This window comes from Furipterus horrens, unplaced genomic scaffold, assembly GCF_987537825.1.
Source record: "Furipterus horrens unplaced genomic scaffold, mFurHor1.1.pri manual_scaffold_7, whole genome shotgun sequence".
In the NCBI taxonomy this organism is placed as follows: Eukaryota; Metazoa; Chordata; class Mammalia; order Chiroptera; family Furipteridae; genus Furipterus; species Furipterus horrens.
The window spans coordinates 52,540,274-52,556,573 of record NW_028327177.1 but is presented as its reverse complement, the minus strand read 5'-3'; the positions used below and the strand labels follow the sequence as shown (position 1 = coordinate 52,556,573).

General features: G+C 37.5%; 1 protein-coding gene across 2 annotated transcripts in view; it reads right to left on the bottom strand.

The window, feature by feature from the left end:
• PCMTD1 (protein-L-isoaspartate (D-aspartate) O-methyltransferase domain containing 1) overlaps nucleotides 1-16,300 on the bottom strand; it is a 72,404-nt gene that overhangs the window by 31,667 nt on the left and 24,437 nt on the right. For both annotated transcript variants that reach the window (XM_090283709.1, XM_090283708.1), the window contains one exon: nucleotides 8,439-8,873. In XM_090283709.1, the coding sequence (XP_090139835.1) occupies nucleotides 8,439-8,745 (307 nt within the window). In that variant the 5' untranslated portion in view covers nucleotides 8,746-8,873. The remainder of the gene's footprint in view (nucleotides 1-8,438; nucleotides 8,874-16,300) is intronic.

Below are 16,300 nucleotides of genomic sequence, written 5' to 3'. Positions count from 1 at the left end.
AAATTACCATTCACAGAAAATGGGAAACACAGGAGGAAGAAGAAAATCTGAATTGCTTTGTCTCCTGTGGGATAAAGTAAGAAAGGATCACTTGAATTGGAAACAGGTTGAACTTTTCGAATCTTGTATACACTGAAGAAGAAATATGCAGGAAGCACCACACATTTAAATACTCAATTTGTGAGTGCAGCTTGGAAGATTCAAGAGTGTCCAGAGCTCAGCAGACAGACCTGGGTGCTGGGAACCAGTGAATCCTCTGCATGTGTGTATTACTTGAAGACAAAAGAAAGATCCACCCTTCACTACAGGCTAACGCCAAAGAAGCTTCCATAAAAGAACAGAGAAAGTGTTCACAAAGACAATGCAAAGAGATCTGAAATCCAGGAAAAGAACCTTTGAACGTCAAAGGTATGGGATGGTAGATAGGCTAACCCTTCAGGAGCCACCCAAAGAGAATGTAAAGGAAGGTGACAGAAGGGACCGAGAACTCTAGGAGGCCAAGCAGCCCTGCAGACTTAAGTCTACCTCTGCCTTTATCTGAAGCACTCAGTTCAACATCAAAGTCAGGTTAGATAAGACTGTGTGAGAAGAGAAAAACAATTCTGTAGGCACCAGCTCCTACATGGGGAGATAATCACAAATTATTTTACACATAAAGAGATAATTTCAGAAAGATTCAATAATTCTCTAAAATATATAACTGATATTCATTATCTGTGGTAGCTTATGTTCTACAGACTAGCAAATAATTAGCAAATGCTAAGTCACTGCTACTAGGGGAATATGTACATATATACATATCTGAAATAAACTGTAATCTTAAATACTAAAACCTCGTCTTAGTAGTCTATTTTCTTTTTTTTATGTGTTTTTAAAAATTTATTTGTTTATTTGTTTGTTTATTTATTTTTACAGAGAGGGGAAAGGAGAAAGAGAGGAAGAGAAATATCACTGTGTGGTTGCCTCTCACTTGCACCCACAACCGGGGACCTGACATGCAACCTAGTCATGTGCCCTGAGTGGAAATCGAACCAGAGACACTTGGTTCACAGGCCAACGCTCAATACACTGAGCCACAGCAGCTAGGTAGTAGTCTATTTTCTTTATTTTACCAAAGAAAAATGAACATCAGAAGTGTTAAGTGATTTGTATGAAGTCGTCCCACTAACAGGGCCAGAATGGATCCCAGAGCCAGAGCTGCTTGCACTGCACTGCTCACTTTTTCTTTCACCCTGTAACTATCTCTGTTAAAGTTGAAACAAGAGGGCCCAGCTTCACCTTGTTCCACTCCTGCTAGGAAGGAATGTGCTTACTCCAACTGTTCACTCTTCTGCACATGTGCACAAAAGACCTCAAAAGCCCTACAAGTATCAACTTGAGGGTTACCAATAAATTTTAGCAAGTGGGCAAATTTGCAAATACCGATCAACTGTATTTGGTACATGGAAGATCCAAGTTGGGGAGAGTTAACCCCTAAGGTAAAAACTCAAGATGCACAGAGAACTGTCTAAGAATTTTTACATCAGTGAGGGAAATGCCTTGGAATTTCTAAGAATAGTATGTGGAAATATAACCAGAAATAAATACTATGAAAACTTTGCAAAATGTCTAAAACATGTACTGTTTCCTAATATACTTGTATTTACTATTTTTTGCTCTGCAATAATTAGCAGTAATATCCATAGGCAAAATCATCTGAGTATTGACCACTTTCAGTGGTAGCAGCAATGAAGGAGCTAGTTGAGTAGAGACTCTCACTCCACAACTAGGGGTGAAGAGGGGAAAAGATATAGAATAGTGGTGGCAACTCAATATGGGGTATATAGGCAGAAAAAAGATGCACAAGGACCTAACCAGGACTAAGAGGTAATAGTTTAAACAATGAGGAGATTTACTGATTTCAGAAAACGTTGAAGAGCTCAAATGAAAGGATTTTTATCAAAACAGATTAGCTCAGAGCCCCAAATAAAGCACATACCAAGAATAGCATCTGTATTAATAAATAAATAAATAAATAAATAAATAAATAAATAAATAAATTTAAATTAAATCCCCTCCCCTCTACCCACTTCCCAAAAAAGGAGGATAGAGGGAAAACTGAGATTTGGTTTAATGTAGAAAATATAATCTACCTTAAGGATAACCCTGGCAACCTGCAGAATGTGTTTTTTCTTACCAATAAAAATGGATCTCCCTGATTCTATGGCCTAAATTGAGCCAGGAGTTTTCTAAAAGAGCATGAATATGAATATCTGAAAATTATATTTCTGATAAGCGACTGCATCCAAAATATATAAAAAAACTTATAATTCAATAATACCAATGACTTCGTTTTTTAAAATGAGGGAAACCTTACCCTTTGCAACAGCACATGGAACTAGAGAGCATCATGGTAAGTGAAGTGAGACAATCAAATAAAGACAAATACCATATGATTTCACTCATATGTAGAACCTAATTAACAAAATTAATGAACAAACAAAATAGAAACAGACTTACAGAGAACAAACTGACAGCTGTCAGATGGGAGGAGGGTTTTGGGTTTGGGTTAAAAAAAAATAGGTAAAGGGATTAAGAAAAAAATAATCTCATAGGCACAGACAACAGTATGGGAGGGAAAAGGGTGTGAGGGGAGGTAGAAGAGGGTATCAAGGGGCATAAATGGTGATGGAAGGAGACATGATTTAGGGTGGTGAGCACACAATACAATATACGGATGATATGTTATAGAACTGTACACCTGACACCTATATAATTTTTTTTAACCAATGTTATCCCAATAACTTCAATAAAAAAGTTTTTAAAAAATGAGGACTTTCAGCCAAGATGGAGGCATAGGTAGACATGCTGGGTCTTCCTCCACAACTAAGAAGTAATACAACTACCTCAAAACTGGAGACAACCAAAAGTTCCAGAAAGTCGAGCTGCATGGGAAGTCCAACAAAAAAGATATAAAGAAGAAATACTCATCCACACAGGTAGGAGGGACAGAACCAGGGCAGAGAGGACACAGTGTGGTGGCAGCAACTGTGACCGGCCATGGAAAGTGTAGTAATCAAACAGCTCACAGTTCCAGTGCTGGGGAAAATAAAGCCTCACTGCTTCTGATCGTGAAAACCAGTGGGGGTAGGGGCAAAGGAAGAAACTGCCAGTCTATCAGCAGAGTCTGCTTGTTTAGAGGCCCCCAGGGTCCTAAAACATCTGCAGACCCACCTACTCTGGGAATCACAACCAGGAAAACAGCTTGAGTGGCATCAGTCCCATACGGGAAGTGGGAGAAGTGCCTGGAAAAGGGAAGAGTAATGAGCAAGCAGCGCTTTTCCCTCTCAGACCCCTCCTCTACATATAGTGCCACAGTGTGGTGAAATGGGTTGCCCTGAACTGATGAATACCTAAGGCTCCACACGTTAAATGTAATAGGTGCAACATCTCTACCTAAGACACAGAGGTAAACACAGGAGCCTGTCAAAATAAGAAGACAGGGAAATATGGACCAAAAGAGGGAACAGATCAAGGTTTCAGTGGGAGAACTAAGCGATGAGGAGGTAGCCAACATAACAGATGCAGAGTTCAAAACTCTGATGATAAAGATGCTCACAGACTTGACAGATATGCTTAAGTATGGCAAATGAGTAAGGGAATAAGTGAAGGCTATGCTAAGTGAAACAAAGAAAAATCCACATAAAACCAATGGTGAATGGGAACAAAACTAGGGTTAAAATCAATGATTTGGAACATACGGAAGAAATAAACAGTCAACCAGTACCAAATAAGGAAACAAGAATTGAAAAAAGCAAGGAGCGGCTTAGAAACCTCTGAGACAACTTTAAACATGCCAACATCCAAATCACAGGGGTGCCAGAAGGAGAAAAGGAAGAGCAAGAAATGAAAAACTTATGTGAAAAAATAATGAAGGAAAACTTCCCTAATTTGGCGAAGGAAATAGACATACAAGTCCAGGAAGCACAGAGAGTCCCAAACAAGCTAGACCCAAAGAGGCCCACAGCAAGACACATCATAATTAAAATACCAAAGGTTAAAGATAAAGAGAATATCTTAAAAGCAGCAAGAGAAAAGCAGAGTTAACTACACAGGAGTTCCTATAAGGCTATCAGCTGACTTCTCAAAAGAAACTTTGCAGGTAAGAAGGGACTGGCAAGAAGTATTTCAAGTGATGAAAAACAAGGACCTACAACCAAGATTACTCTATCCAGTAAAGCTATCATTTAGAATGGAAGGGCAAATAAAGTGCTTCCCAGACAAGGTGAAGCTAAAGGAGTTCATCACCACCAAGCCCTTATTGTGTTAAAGAGACTTATTTAAGAAAAAGAAGATCAAAACTATGAACATTAAAATGACAACAAACTCAGAACTATCAACAATAGAATCTAAAAAAAAAACCAAAAACCAAAAAACTAAGCAAACCAGAAAAGGAATAGAATCATAGATACAGGGATCATTTGGAGGGTTATCAGCTGGGAGGGTGAAAGGGGGAGAAATGGTACAGGGATTAAGATGTATAATTGTTAGGTACAGAATAGACAGGGGGAAGTTAAGAATAATATAGGAAAGGGTAAAGCCAAAGAACTTATCTGCACGACCCATGGACATGAACTAATGGGGGGTGGGATTGCTGGAGGGAAAGGGGGTACTGGGAAGAGGGGAGCAAAGAGAAAATAAAAGGCAACTGTAACAACATTGAACAAAATGTTCCACACAATGGCATATTATTCAACTATAAGAGAAGTGGAGCACTAACACATGCTACAGCATGGATGAACCTTGAAAACATAATGCTAAGTGAAGAAATGATACACAAAAGACCATATGTTGTATAATTCTATTTATGAGAAATGTACAGAAAAGGCATATCTGTAGAGACAGAAAATAAATATTTGCCACGGGCTGCAATAGGGACAGGAAGTGGATGGAACTGGGCCTGGGGTATGTTTCTGGAGTGATGGAAGTGTTCTCAAACTGGATTATAGTAATGCTTGCACAACTCTCACTAAAGCTCACTGAATTGATTGAGGCTAAAAGAAAAGAGAAAGCGAGCACCTGAGGTCAGAGGCAATATAAGGGTAGCTGAAGGAAGATCATGTAATGTCCTGTGATGAAGAAAGAGTGTAGAGACCAAACATAACGGCAACATTTATCTAAACTAATTAGCTGTTTTGGACAATTCAGCAGTTGTTTTGTATTTACCTGTGTTGGCAGTAAGTTTCCTGTTCAGCACTCAAGCTTATCAATTGTTGCACCTTTAGGAATTTTAGTGCTGAGTTGGTGAAATACAGTGTTGGAATTATTTTGGCAGTCTCTCTGCTGTCACTCCTATGAATTTAGCAACTAGACAAGAGATTAAGTAAGTCATTAAGCTGGATGAACCTTGATATTATAGTGAATCCCTAAGCAAAAAGGATCAGAATGGAGAAGAACCACACCTACATGAATGAGAAAGATTATCAGAATAACTTGCCTTCATGGTTCTGATATTTAACTCAACTCTGGAAGTAGAGGACTTGGAGCTTCTTTTCTTGTACCCAATTTTTCAATGGGATTCCCTCAGTATAGCAAGACAGTACTTTGAGGATCAACTAAATACAAATTTCTTTGTGAAAGTCCTTGGTTCTAGGAAGATTCTTAATGAGAAGCAATTTGAAACTAAATAAGCTGTCAAAATGAGGTGATCCATTCTCCAGATCTGGAGCAAAAATAAATTCCATTTATGAATAACTGCTTTAAATTAACTTTAATCACAAGAAAGTTCCTTAAGTTAAGATAAACCTAACTTCTTCTCACTGAACAACATAAGCTCTCTCAGGATGTTAACTCCAACCTCGTACAGTTGTATTTCTGGAGTGCCAATGGCAATTCCTCAGAGGATATCTTTCTTATCTATATTATCAAAGCACAGAAGCCGGGCTCTCCCTGCCTCAGTGTGGATTCCTCCAGATGACAGAGTACACCCTCAGGCAAGAGTGACTATTGATGATGAGCACCTGCCATGCCCATCCTGTGACACAGAGAGAAACATGGCTGACAGCCATGGTGTTAACAGGAAGAGAATTTCTGTTAATAAGGTGACTGTGAAGCAACAGAGCCAAATCTGATTCACCATATTCAGATAATCACAGGGAGCACATAGACATCCTTCTTTGGATCTAGTACCAAGTGATTTTTATGGATGTATCCTCCCTTCCCTGACTTAACTGCTCTCAAAAATACAAACCTCAAAAACAATTGAAACAGGGTTAAAAAAGATGAAGCTTCCTCAGAAGCTGGATATATTTAAGGTTTATTGGTTATAATCACAGTTTTACAGACTCTGTTCTTTCTTCCTTTCCTTTTTAAAAATGCTTTTCTCTTTCTTGCAAAATAAATTATTTCCCAAAGGAGAGAAACCATATCTTGGTCTTTGCTGTGCAGGATCACACCCAGTAAATCATGGAATATTTATGAACCATAGTCTTACATGTAACCAAAGACCGATGACTCCCTGGAGTCTTGTAACAGAAGAAAAATATCTAGTGCATTGTGAATCATTCACACAATCATTCACACAAGGGTCTGTTTCCCTACCGTGGTCTCTAGTATGGATTAAAAGACATTCAAGATACAGAAGTTTGAGGTTGCCCTACAAATGCATCTGGCCACAGGTATCTAATCTCTTGGAGACTGGGTCTAAGAATGGAGTTTAAGAGGGCCACTTAATGCTATCAAGGTTGCTAATTATTAACCCCTCTCTCCCTGGCCAGCCCATTTGCTAGACTGGCCTCCCTCAGCAGGAGCCACCTGACAGTGTTAGAGAAGTCAAAGACAGGATAACAGGTGCTTTGAGGCTGGCAGGACATGGTATGAGGCCAGAGCTGGTCAAGAAAATGCACTGGTCAAGAGTAACTTCTGAAAAGAAGCCCTGCCTACTCTCCCAACTAACTTCCTTTGACTTAAAGAGACTTTCAAATGCAAGTGATTCCTTTTTCAAAAAAGCACTAGTAATGGAAGTGAAAGATGTCTGATGTTCTCAACCTGCTAAGAAACCCTTGTTTCAGGAAAGCAGGGGAACCAAATGTAAATGTAAGCTGCTGAATTTCTTTCTTGGCAAAAATTAATAACTTGCTACCATTTTTGAGCAATTAAGTAAGGAGCTAGCCAATTTGTAGGCAAGGGAAATTTCACACTAACAATGCCTTAAATGTCATATGTGACCACATAATTTACTGTCCAAACTGGGATACTCTGGTAAAAGACATCATTAATACCAATTCTAGGACCACAGGGATAAACTAGGACTGTTCCAGCAAATAGAGATTCTCTGCCTATACTCTAGGATGAGTATGCCCCATTATGCTGGGACATGATTCCCCATCACTTTATAATAAATTTTAAACCAGTCTTCTCCCTATAACTTGGGCATATACCTCAACTATAGCACATATCACACTAGATGATATACCTCAACGTGCTCGTTTTCGTCTCTCCACCCCCACCATTCTGTGAATTGGGCCTTCATGCTCTTCCTTTATTCTTGCCATATAGTAGCACTCAGTAAATACTAAGTGGCTTAGTAAAATTCATCGTTGTTCATTCTCCATCCAACATCATAATGTCTGTGAGATTTTCTTCTAGTCATATTTTTTCTACCCACATTCCATATTTTCCAACTGTTACTTTCCAGCTATGTGACTTGAGGCAAGTTATTTAACCTCTCTGTGTTTTGGTTCACCTCACCTATAGACATGGAAATCATCCTGGTTTACACTTTACAGGAGTACTAGGGACATTAAATGAGTTACTGTACATAAAGTGCTTTAAGCAATGTCTCACCTTTTTAGTAAGCATCCAGTAAGTTTCTCAAAGACAAAGATATTTGTTCCTTTTGATCACTGTTATATACTCAGGCCAGAAATAACTCCTGGCAGAACAAACACTTATGCTGAAAGCTTAATGACATATACTTCTTTCTTCTGTGTTTTTTTCCAGTCCTTTGCTTTGCCCACCGGTGCCACAAATTTTGTATTCCACATACTGCTGTATCTTTAACAAAAACCTGGCACTGTTCCCTTTAAAACGGGACACGGATAACTATCAAACTCTATGCCAGCAGTCAGAACAATTTACCTGAAATAGATTACATTATACCCCTCAGTCTCCTGCCTACCAGTTGTTCAATTTTAAGTACAGACAATGACTGGGGGGTTGGAAAACAGTTCCAAGAGCTTTTTAAGACTAGGACTAAATGCAGAAGCTAGCTATCAGAGTCAGGACTGAGAATAAGAAAAGATTATTGTTACTTTGTGTTTCCATTTAAGGAAGATAACTACTTTGAGTATATACATTCAAATATACACTGTACACAAAGATACAAACCCTGTAAATCATAAACAGTAATACAAACTCAGCTTACTTTTTAAAAAAGAATTTTACAAAAATAAAATTACCTAAAATTAAGCCCACCATTGTACTTAGATATCCGGTTCCACTTCCCAGGTTAAGAAAAGACAATCCTGGTTGAAGTTTCAATGCTTCCATAACTTCAGAATAAATGCAAGGTGCTGACAAATGTATGTTCCCATGCTTCCAGGCTAAGTCTTTGTATGCATTGTCTCGGTAGCCTTCCAAATAGTAATCTCCACGATCAATTGCTCTGAAAGCTTGCTCCACTCTTTCAGTGCGGATATACTGAGCTTCTTTTAAGTTATCAATTAAGTCATCATTATCTTCTCCAGCACTCACAGCTCCTCCCATGATAATATTAAAATCAAATCATAAATTTTAAAATGTAAAAAAATTAGCAGAAATGGCTTCCAATAATGTGCAGTATGGTGTTTTCCTTTTAATATCGCACGCACTTGGTTTCCAAAAATAAGGTAATCCTGAAAGGGAAGAATAAAAATAAACAGGTTTATATTAATGCTCAAAAAGAAAGTAATTTCAGTTTATTAAATATGTAATCGTCATTATAACTACCATTTCTCAAGGACATATTTTGTTCCAGGTATAGTGTTAAGCTCCTTACGTACATTATTTTACTTATTCTTATAACAACACAAAAGGTAGCTTAAGTATGACCTCATCTGTACAGAAGGGAAATTTTGAACATACAAAGTCACCTCACACTATGAACCCCAATATTGTAGCCACTAGTCACATGTAGTTACCTAGACCTAAATTAATTAAAGTTACATACAACTTAAAATTCAGTCAGTCACACCATCCACATTTCAAGTGCATAATAGCTACATGTGGCCAGTAGCTGCCATATTAGACAGTGCTGAATATAAAGACACTGCTGGGACACAATCCCAGGTCTTTCTGACTCCAGAAACCATGCTCTTAATCACCAAGCCATGTGGCTTTCTTTGGAGTATTTACCTCTACTTTAATATGCACAGATTGCTTGATTGATATAAAATTCCTTAACGTAAAAATCTACCAACAATTCCCAAATGTACCACATAAATTCAAAATATTAACACAAAAAGTAGCATATTACCCAAGTACCAATCACAAAATATAAAAACAAAAACAGACCACATTTTTAAAGTGCGTATGTGTGTATACAAAAATTGTTTTGTTTGGTAACCTTGTTGTGATAAACAAGACAAGAAATTTTATTAACAACTTTAATAGTTTAGGAACTACAGTAGTCCCTCTCTATATTGTGGTTCACTTATTGCGGCCTCACTGTATCGTGGGATTTTTAAAAATATTATACTTAATTATTTATAGCGGATTTTTCACTATATCGTGGGATTTTGAGGTACTGTATTGTATGTTGTTAAAGTTACGTAGGTTTAAGAGTGTAGAATATATTTAAGAACATAAGTAGTGTTTATAAGTGTGGAAAAGGTTAATAAGGGAGTGGGAACGTTTATAAGTGTGTGAGAAGGGTTTATAAAGCCTCAAAATATATATAAATACTAAAATAAATGTAAGGTTCCTACTTCACAGATTTTCACCTATCGCGATGGGGGTGGTTGTCTAGAATGTAATACCCACGATAAGTGAGGGAATACTGTAGTACATTTTACACACACACACACGCGTGCACGCACGATCTTCTTTAACAAGTCAAATCAGCATCTTTGAATGAAACATAAGTATACTTGGTAAACTAAATAGAACTATCAATACATATTACTGAATATATAATTTAAGCTTTATTCAATTATAGTTAGTAACTATATTCATATATTGATTTCCAAATTAATGAATCAGGAGAGAGAGAAAGCAAGAAATGAAATAAACCCACCATGGCCAAAAACTAGAGGTATGATGGGCAAGTCTGGCAGAGGTGTAACCCCACTCTTGACTTTAGAGGAGAAAAGCAATCAGGTCTTAAAATTCATCAGGATCCTCAGACCCCTGGTGCCAGACTGCTCAACACTCCCAGGCCAGCTTCCTTACCAAAGCCTGTCCATATCTGTCTGTGTCCTGTTTTGTCTTTTCTTATGATCTTCTTAAACTTTTTAAGTAGAGGAAATACTATAAATTCATATCACATTCTTATTTATTCAAACTCACACAAACTTGGCTGACTCCAATGTCCCCCACAACCAAAGAAAGAAATAATTTAAAAAGTACAAGAGTTTACAGCACCATTCTCCATGAGTGTTATTTCGTAGCATGTAGTATAATGAAAGATGTCAATCTGCTATTCCTTCAAGGGGTCTTAGTTTCGGCATCCCTTTGTAACTCAAGCACATCAACTCCTTGAGCACAATTCTGGCATTTAAAGATTTTTTTTAATGATATGGTCTCTAAGCACAGGTTAACTTTTTCAGCTGGTACTCAAAGAATGAATGTCTTCCCAAGATGAAAGAAAAAGTGGCTACACTGGATTGATTCCTATCAATTTCCAGAGTGGCATGTGCCTGAGGATTTTATAAAAGTAATTCTGACTATGCATAGACATTAAACAAATGGCTCCACTAGAAATGCCATAATTACTACTTTGAAAAATTATCCTCCTTGTTTGGTTCTAGGGCTGAAGAATGACCTGACCGTTCTCAAGTACTATTGAACTCTAACCTATCCAAAATTATCACAGCAAAACAAACAACACTGACTTTACTACATAGAAACTCACACTCCTGGTAAGAAAGGCAAAAGGAAGAATCAAGCAAACAAGAATTACCACCACTGCTGACAGTGGTGGTAATTATAGGCCTATAAAGGAAGGTACTCTTCATGCCTACTTTGAAGTGAGAAACCATCTATAAAGAGATGGAGTGCTACAATGCAAGTAATCATTGCTACAGAAGCCCAGAGAAACACAAAGTGGAAACTGAATCCAGGGATCAAGGAAAGCTTTCTTAAAGGCATTATTTGTGTAATACCATTAAGCAGTAAGAGAATGATAGGCTGAGGAAGCCAACTGGTATTAAAGCAAAAGAGCAAATGATACTTTTGAGAAATTACATGCAGTTGGGGATTCTTCAGCATTGGAAGACCTTTATCCTGTAGGCCAGTTGTTATTTTTTTTGGATCCATTCAAGAATGTGGCATATTTATGACCCCTCTATTAAAAAATAAACAAATCAGAAGTCCTGCATATAATTTCTGAAGGCTCCGAATTCTTAGAGGGCCTAGAGTTCACTCTAATTTAAGAAAATCCACTATGAACGACAGTGTCAGTCAAAGGTATTAACAAGGGAGGGAATCACATTTCCATTTAAGCAAGTGCAGTGTAATCTGGTTTCAGACCTACTGCAACAGACCTGAAACCAGGTACTCAGAAGGCTGGGAAAAAAAAATCACCTTGTCAAAAAGAAGCAGTGCAAAACCATGAAACCAGTTTCCTGGGACTCCTTCCTATCCAGTCTGGTAGGAAAGAAAAACAGATCTGAATAGAAAGATATAAGGATATCTAAGAGAGGGGCAGTCAGGAAAGGTTTCCTAGAATAGGAAGTACAATTTGCTACAATGCCTGTTTTTTAACACAAATTAGCTCATACATTTAGTTTACAGGGTAATGATATGTAGAGAATGAGGAAGTTGTGGTAGTTTATAATACATGTCCATGTGTTGAAGTGATAGTGATAGGAAGGTATAAGCTTCCACATATTAAAGAGATACCTTAGCAGCTTATGAAGACTTTAAGCGAAAAATAAAATTATATATATAATTATGTATATAATATAATATTGTATGTAATATTGTATGTATATAATATTATATATATATAATATTCTGGTACAATGTCTTCAAGTGATCTGGAGAAGCTGTGAATGCAGATGAAAAAAAAAAATGCTAAGACATTTTCCCCAATTTAAAACAAACTAACAAAGGCTATACCCAGGTCCAGATTTTTAACTTTTGTAAAAATGATAACCATTTGCAAGTAAAATGATACCCATAGGCAAACTGTATTCCAATCCTAAATCTCAAATGATAAAAAAGAACCCTAGGATTTAAGGCTATTAAGGACTGACTGACTGTGAAGTTCTGAGCAAATCCCAGTAGAGATTTAGTTGTGCTAAAAATTTCACCAGGATTGCTATTGTTTGAGCTGCTAAACTTGTTACACAATTGCATATGTTTTAAGCTGTATGCCCCAACGCTATTTTCTCCACAAGCCCTATGCAAAACATCAGTTGTTTTCAGATGTTACAATACAAAAACCTACTACTTGACCTCCTTTTTTTTAGGAGGCCTCAGGGACCCCAGACCACATGTGAAGAACAGCTAGCAGAAACAATTACACATGGCAGAATCATGTAAGGGTATTATGGGGCACCCAGCCCAGACATGTTGGAGGTGGGAGTGGGAATGAAAGGACTGAAAGACTTCCCTAGAAAAGATGAAGTCTTGGTAAGCACAGAAGGCAAAAAGAAAGAACAAACAAACGGTGTTCAGGAATATAGAAAACACATGCAGGCAAGAGGTAATGTGCCTATTGAAGACACCACAAATAGTACCACAGAGTTGAAAGCACAAGGATAGAAAGCAGTGATTGGCGATGCTAGAAGAATGAGAAGGAGCCAGGTAGGCTCACAGGCCTCACACACCCTGAACTTGGTCTTCCTTTTGCAGCCAATGGGAGCCAGGGGAAGCTTGTAGAGAATGAGAGGCATACTGTATGACTAATCTTAAAATAAGATGTTAAGGAAAATCCAAAATTGTAAAATAAAGGATATATAATTATAATACATTACTTGGTTTGGGGCAGGGTAATGTTTACATAGTTATAATACTGAAATCACAATTGCTTTATCTTTTTTTAAAGATTTTTTATTTATTTTTATTTTCAGAGAGAGGGGGAGAAATATGGATGTGCAAGAGAAACACTGACTGGTTGCCTTTAGCACACCCTCAGCCAGGAATTTGGCCCACAACCAAGGCAGGTGCACTGACTAGTTGGCAGGTCTGTACTCAACCCACTGAGCCACACCAGCCAGGACCACAATTGCTTTAAATTTGAATAATCATTTAACCACACTGGGAGGAGGAAAGGAAAGAGGTAAAGAAAGGGAATGAAAAATAACACCTCATCTATCTTAGTTAGCAATGTGGAGGTAACTTCCCTATGAAACAGCTATAGGTGTTAAGTTTCCTCTGGAGTGTGAGCCACAGGGGTGGAAAACAGTGAATACAGGAACTCTTATACTTTGCCTTCAAGGCTTGACTTTCTAAACTGTGTACGTGCATTATTTCAACAAAACTGACAAAGGTAAAAGTAAAGGGGATATATAGATTTTCAGGTCAAGTACAATAAAGACGCATGGAGAATAATTCCCTAATAAATAAAAAAAATACGTTAACAAATAAAGGAGACTATATTAGGAAAAGCAAGGAACAAAAAATAGGAACAATATAATTTACACTTACAAAGTTTCAAAGATATGCCATTTTACCATATATGTTGTTTCGAGAATTGCATGAAAAATAAATTATAAATTACATTTGCAGAATATTCACTGATTTGTATATAAAAGTACTAGGTACATTTGTAGGAAATTTGAAAATCAAGTAAAATAAATAAAAATTATTCATAATCCTGACATTCAAGAGCCACTGTTAACTTTCTAAATATGTATATGCTTGTTTTTTTTAATCTCAATATTGGTATTATACTGTATAAGACTTTCACTTTATTATACATTCCTTCATGCCATCAAAAATTCTTCCAAAATCCAGAGGCATGATATCCCACCACATGCATGCATCAGTATCATGTAACCAGTCCCATTATTGGTAGAAACAGGAGCTTGAATTGATATATAATCAATGTACATGAGGAGTTTGCAAGTTAAGATATTGTAATGAATACTTTCACAATTCAACAATCCCTCAACTTGAAACACACTTCCTTTTCTATGAAAGTAAAGCAGTTATGTGAAGAGCAATCACAGCGTTAGGACATAAAAGTGTTTGCCTTTCGTGAATTCTGAGATAATGCCGTCTCAATCACAGAAAAGTACCAAATACAAGTCAAGAGACCAAGGTCTAGCTTTGCTCCTATTGATAACTTTGCTGTTTGGTTCTGGGCAATTCTCCAGAATGTCATTTCCAACTCTATAAAATGAAAAGGCAAGATTCAGATTCTGCAGATTTCCCAGAGCTCTAATTTCCTTGCTATTTCAGCATTAGCCAAGCCCACAGTTGAATACAGCTGAGTTTTAGTTATCTAGGAATAGCGCTGGCATTTGTTACTTCAGTCACAGTTCGTTCTGCCCCACTCCTGCCATTTTCTCCAACAGAAAACACATTCAGGGGTGTTCAAGTCCTGCATTAAGCAATAAATGCAAAATAAAGAATCTGAGAAAAACAAGAAAAGGTAAAGGGAGAACAAGAAAAAATGTCAGAATAGAATAAAGGACTAAAAAGCTTAGGCAGTTACACTTGAGAAGGGAGTTGTCATATTCATAAAACATAATTTCATACCATGGCATTTTCTCTCTTCTAAGTGTGTTTGGGATGGGAGTGTCAAACAAAGGTCATATTCACATAAGCTCACCTTAAATGATGTCACATGTTCCAAAATTGCTTGCTTTCTTTGAAAACGATATGTGTGGCTTTAATGTATTTGGTTTAGGGTAAGAACTACTGAAGGCCCAGTTCAATATGATGTTGTCTTTCCAGCAGCTTAGAAATGTTTTATGAAGGTTAAAGACAAGTCAAAGGACCTGGGAAGAACACAGATGGCAGACAGATGTCACAAAGGAGAAGAACAGAATAAATGCTGTCTCACTTTCCTTCCCTCCTAGCAACCAGTTTCAAGCAGACAACTGCTCCTCGTTGCTCCTCTTCCTGCAGGGGTGAGGACAAAGCTAACCCAGCCTTAGGGGGAAGAGATGAGTGACAACAGGAGTACACACTATTTGATGGCATAAACAAAGGATCTTTCGTTCTCATCCCACAACAACCTTGTCATGGGAGTCATGAACCAAGGGTGCACTGAGTGCAAAGGCAACTACAGCGGGGAAAATTCTCTCTCAATGATGACAAATAGATAAGATGAAATATAAATATAGTTGACTCTTAAAACAACACAGGGGCCAGTGGTGCTGACCCACACCCTGCTAGCTCGCACAGTCAAAAATCTACATATAACTTTGGCTTCCCCCCAAATTAACTGCTAATAGCTGACTGTGGGCCAAAAGCCTTACCAATAACGATCAATTAGAACATGTTTTGTATGTTATATGTATTACATATTATATTCTTATAAGGTAAGACTTAAAAGTATGTTATGTAAAAAAATTGTAAGAAAATACATTCATAATACTGTACATAATAACTGAAAAAAAAGTGGATAAGTGGACTCACATACTTCAAACATGGTTTGTTCAATGGTCATCTGTATAGAATAATGAAAGAAGGGGCTGAGCCAAAGTTCACTACTCACGAGTCAAAAGCTGCCAAAACATGCTTCCAGTCAAGATGGTAGCAGAGGTAAATGCAGTACTCCAATCTTCTCAACAGCACATTAAATTACAACTATAGAGGAACATCGGTTCTCAAACTTAATTTGTTCCAGGCGCCTGTTCAAGAAGTCATTTATTCAAAAACTGAATCATACAGGTGACCGATCATACATATTTACTGAAAGAGTTGTTGGGTCAAGGACCAAAGTTTTGTTTGAAAACTGAGATACTTTTTCTGTGAACAGCTTGGGTCAGGGACAAAATTGTTCGAGATGGAAGATGTTCAAGAACGGAGATGTTCGAGAACCGAGGTCTGACTATAAACTACAAAATGGCCATCATTCAGAACCAACTGAAATCTAGCTGAAGGAAAGTCCTACAACTAGGGAGTTAAAGATAAAACCACACTGAGACTGGTAGGAAGGGCAGAG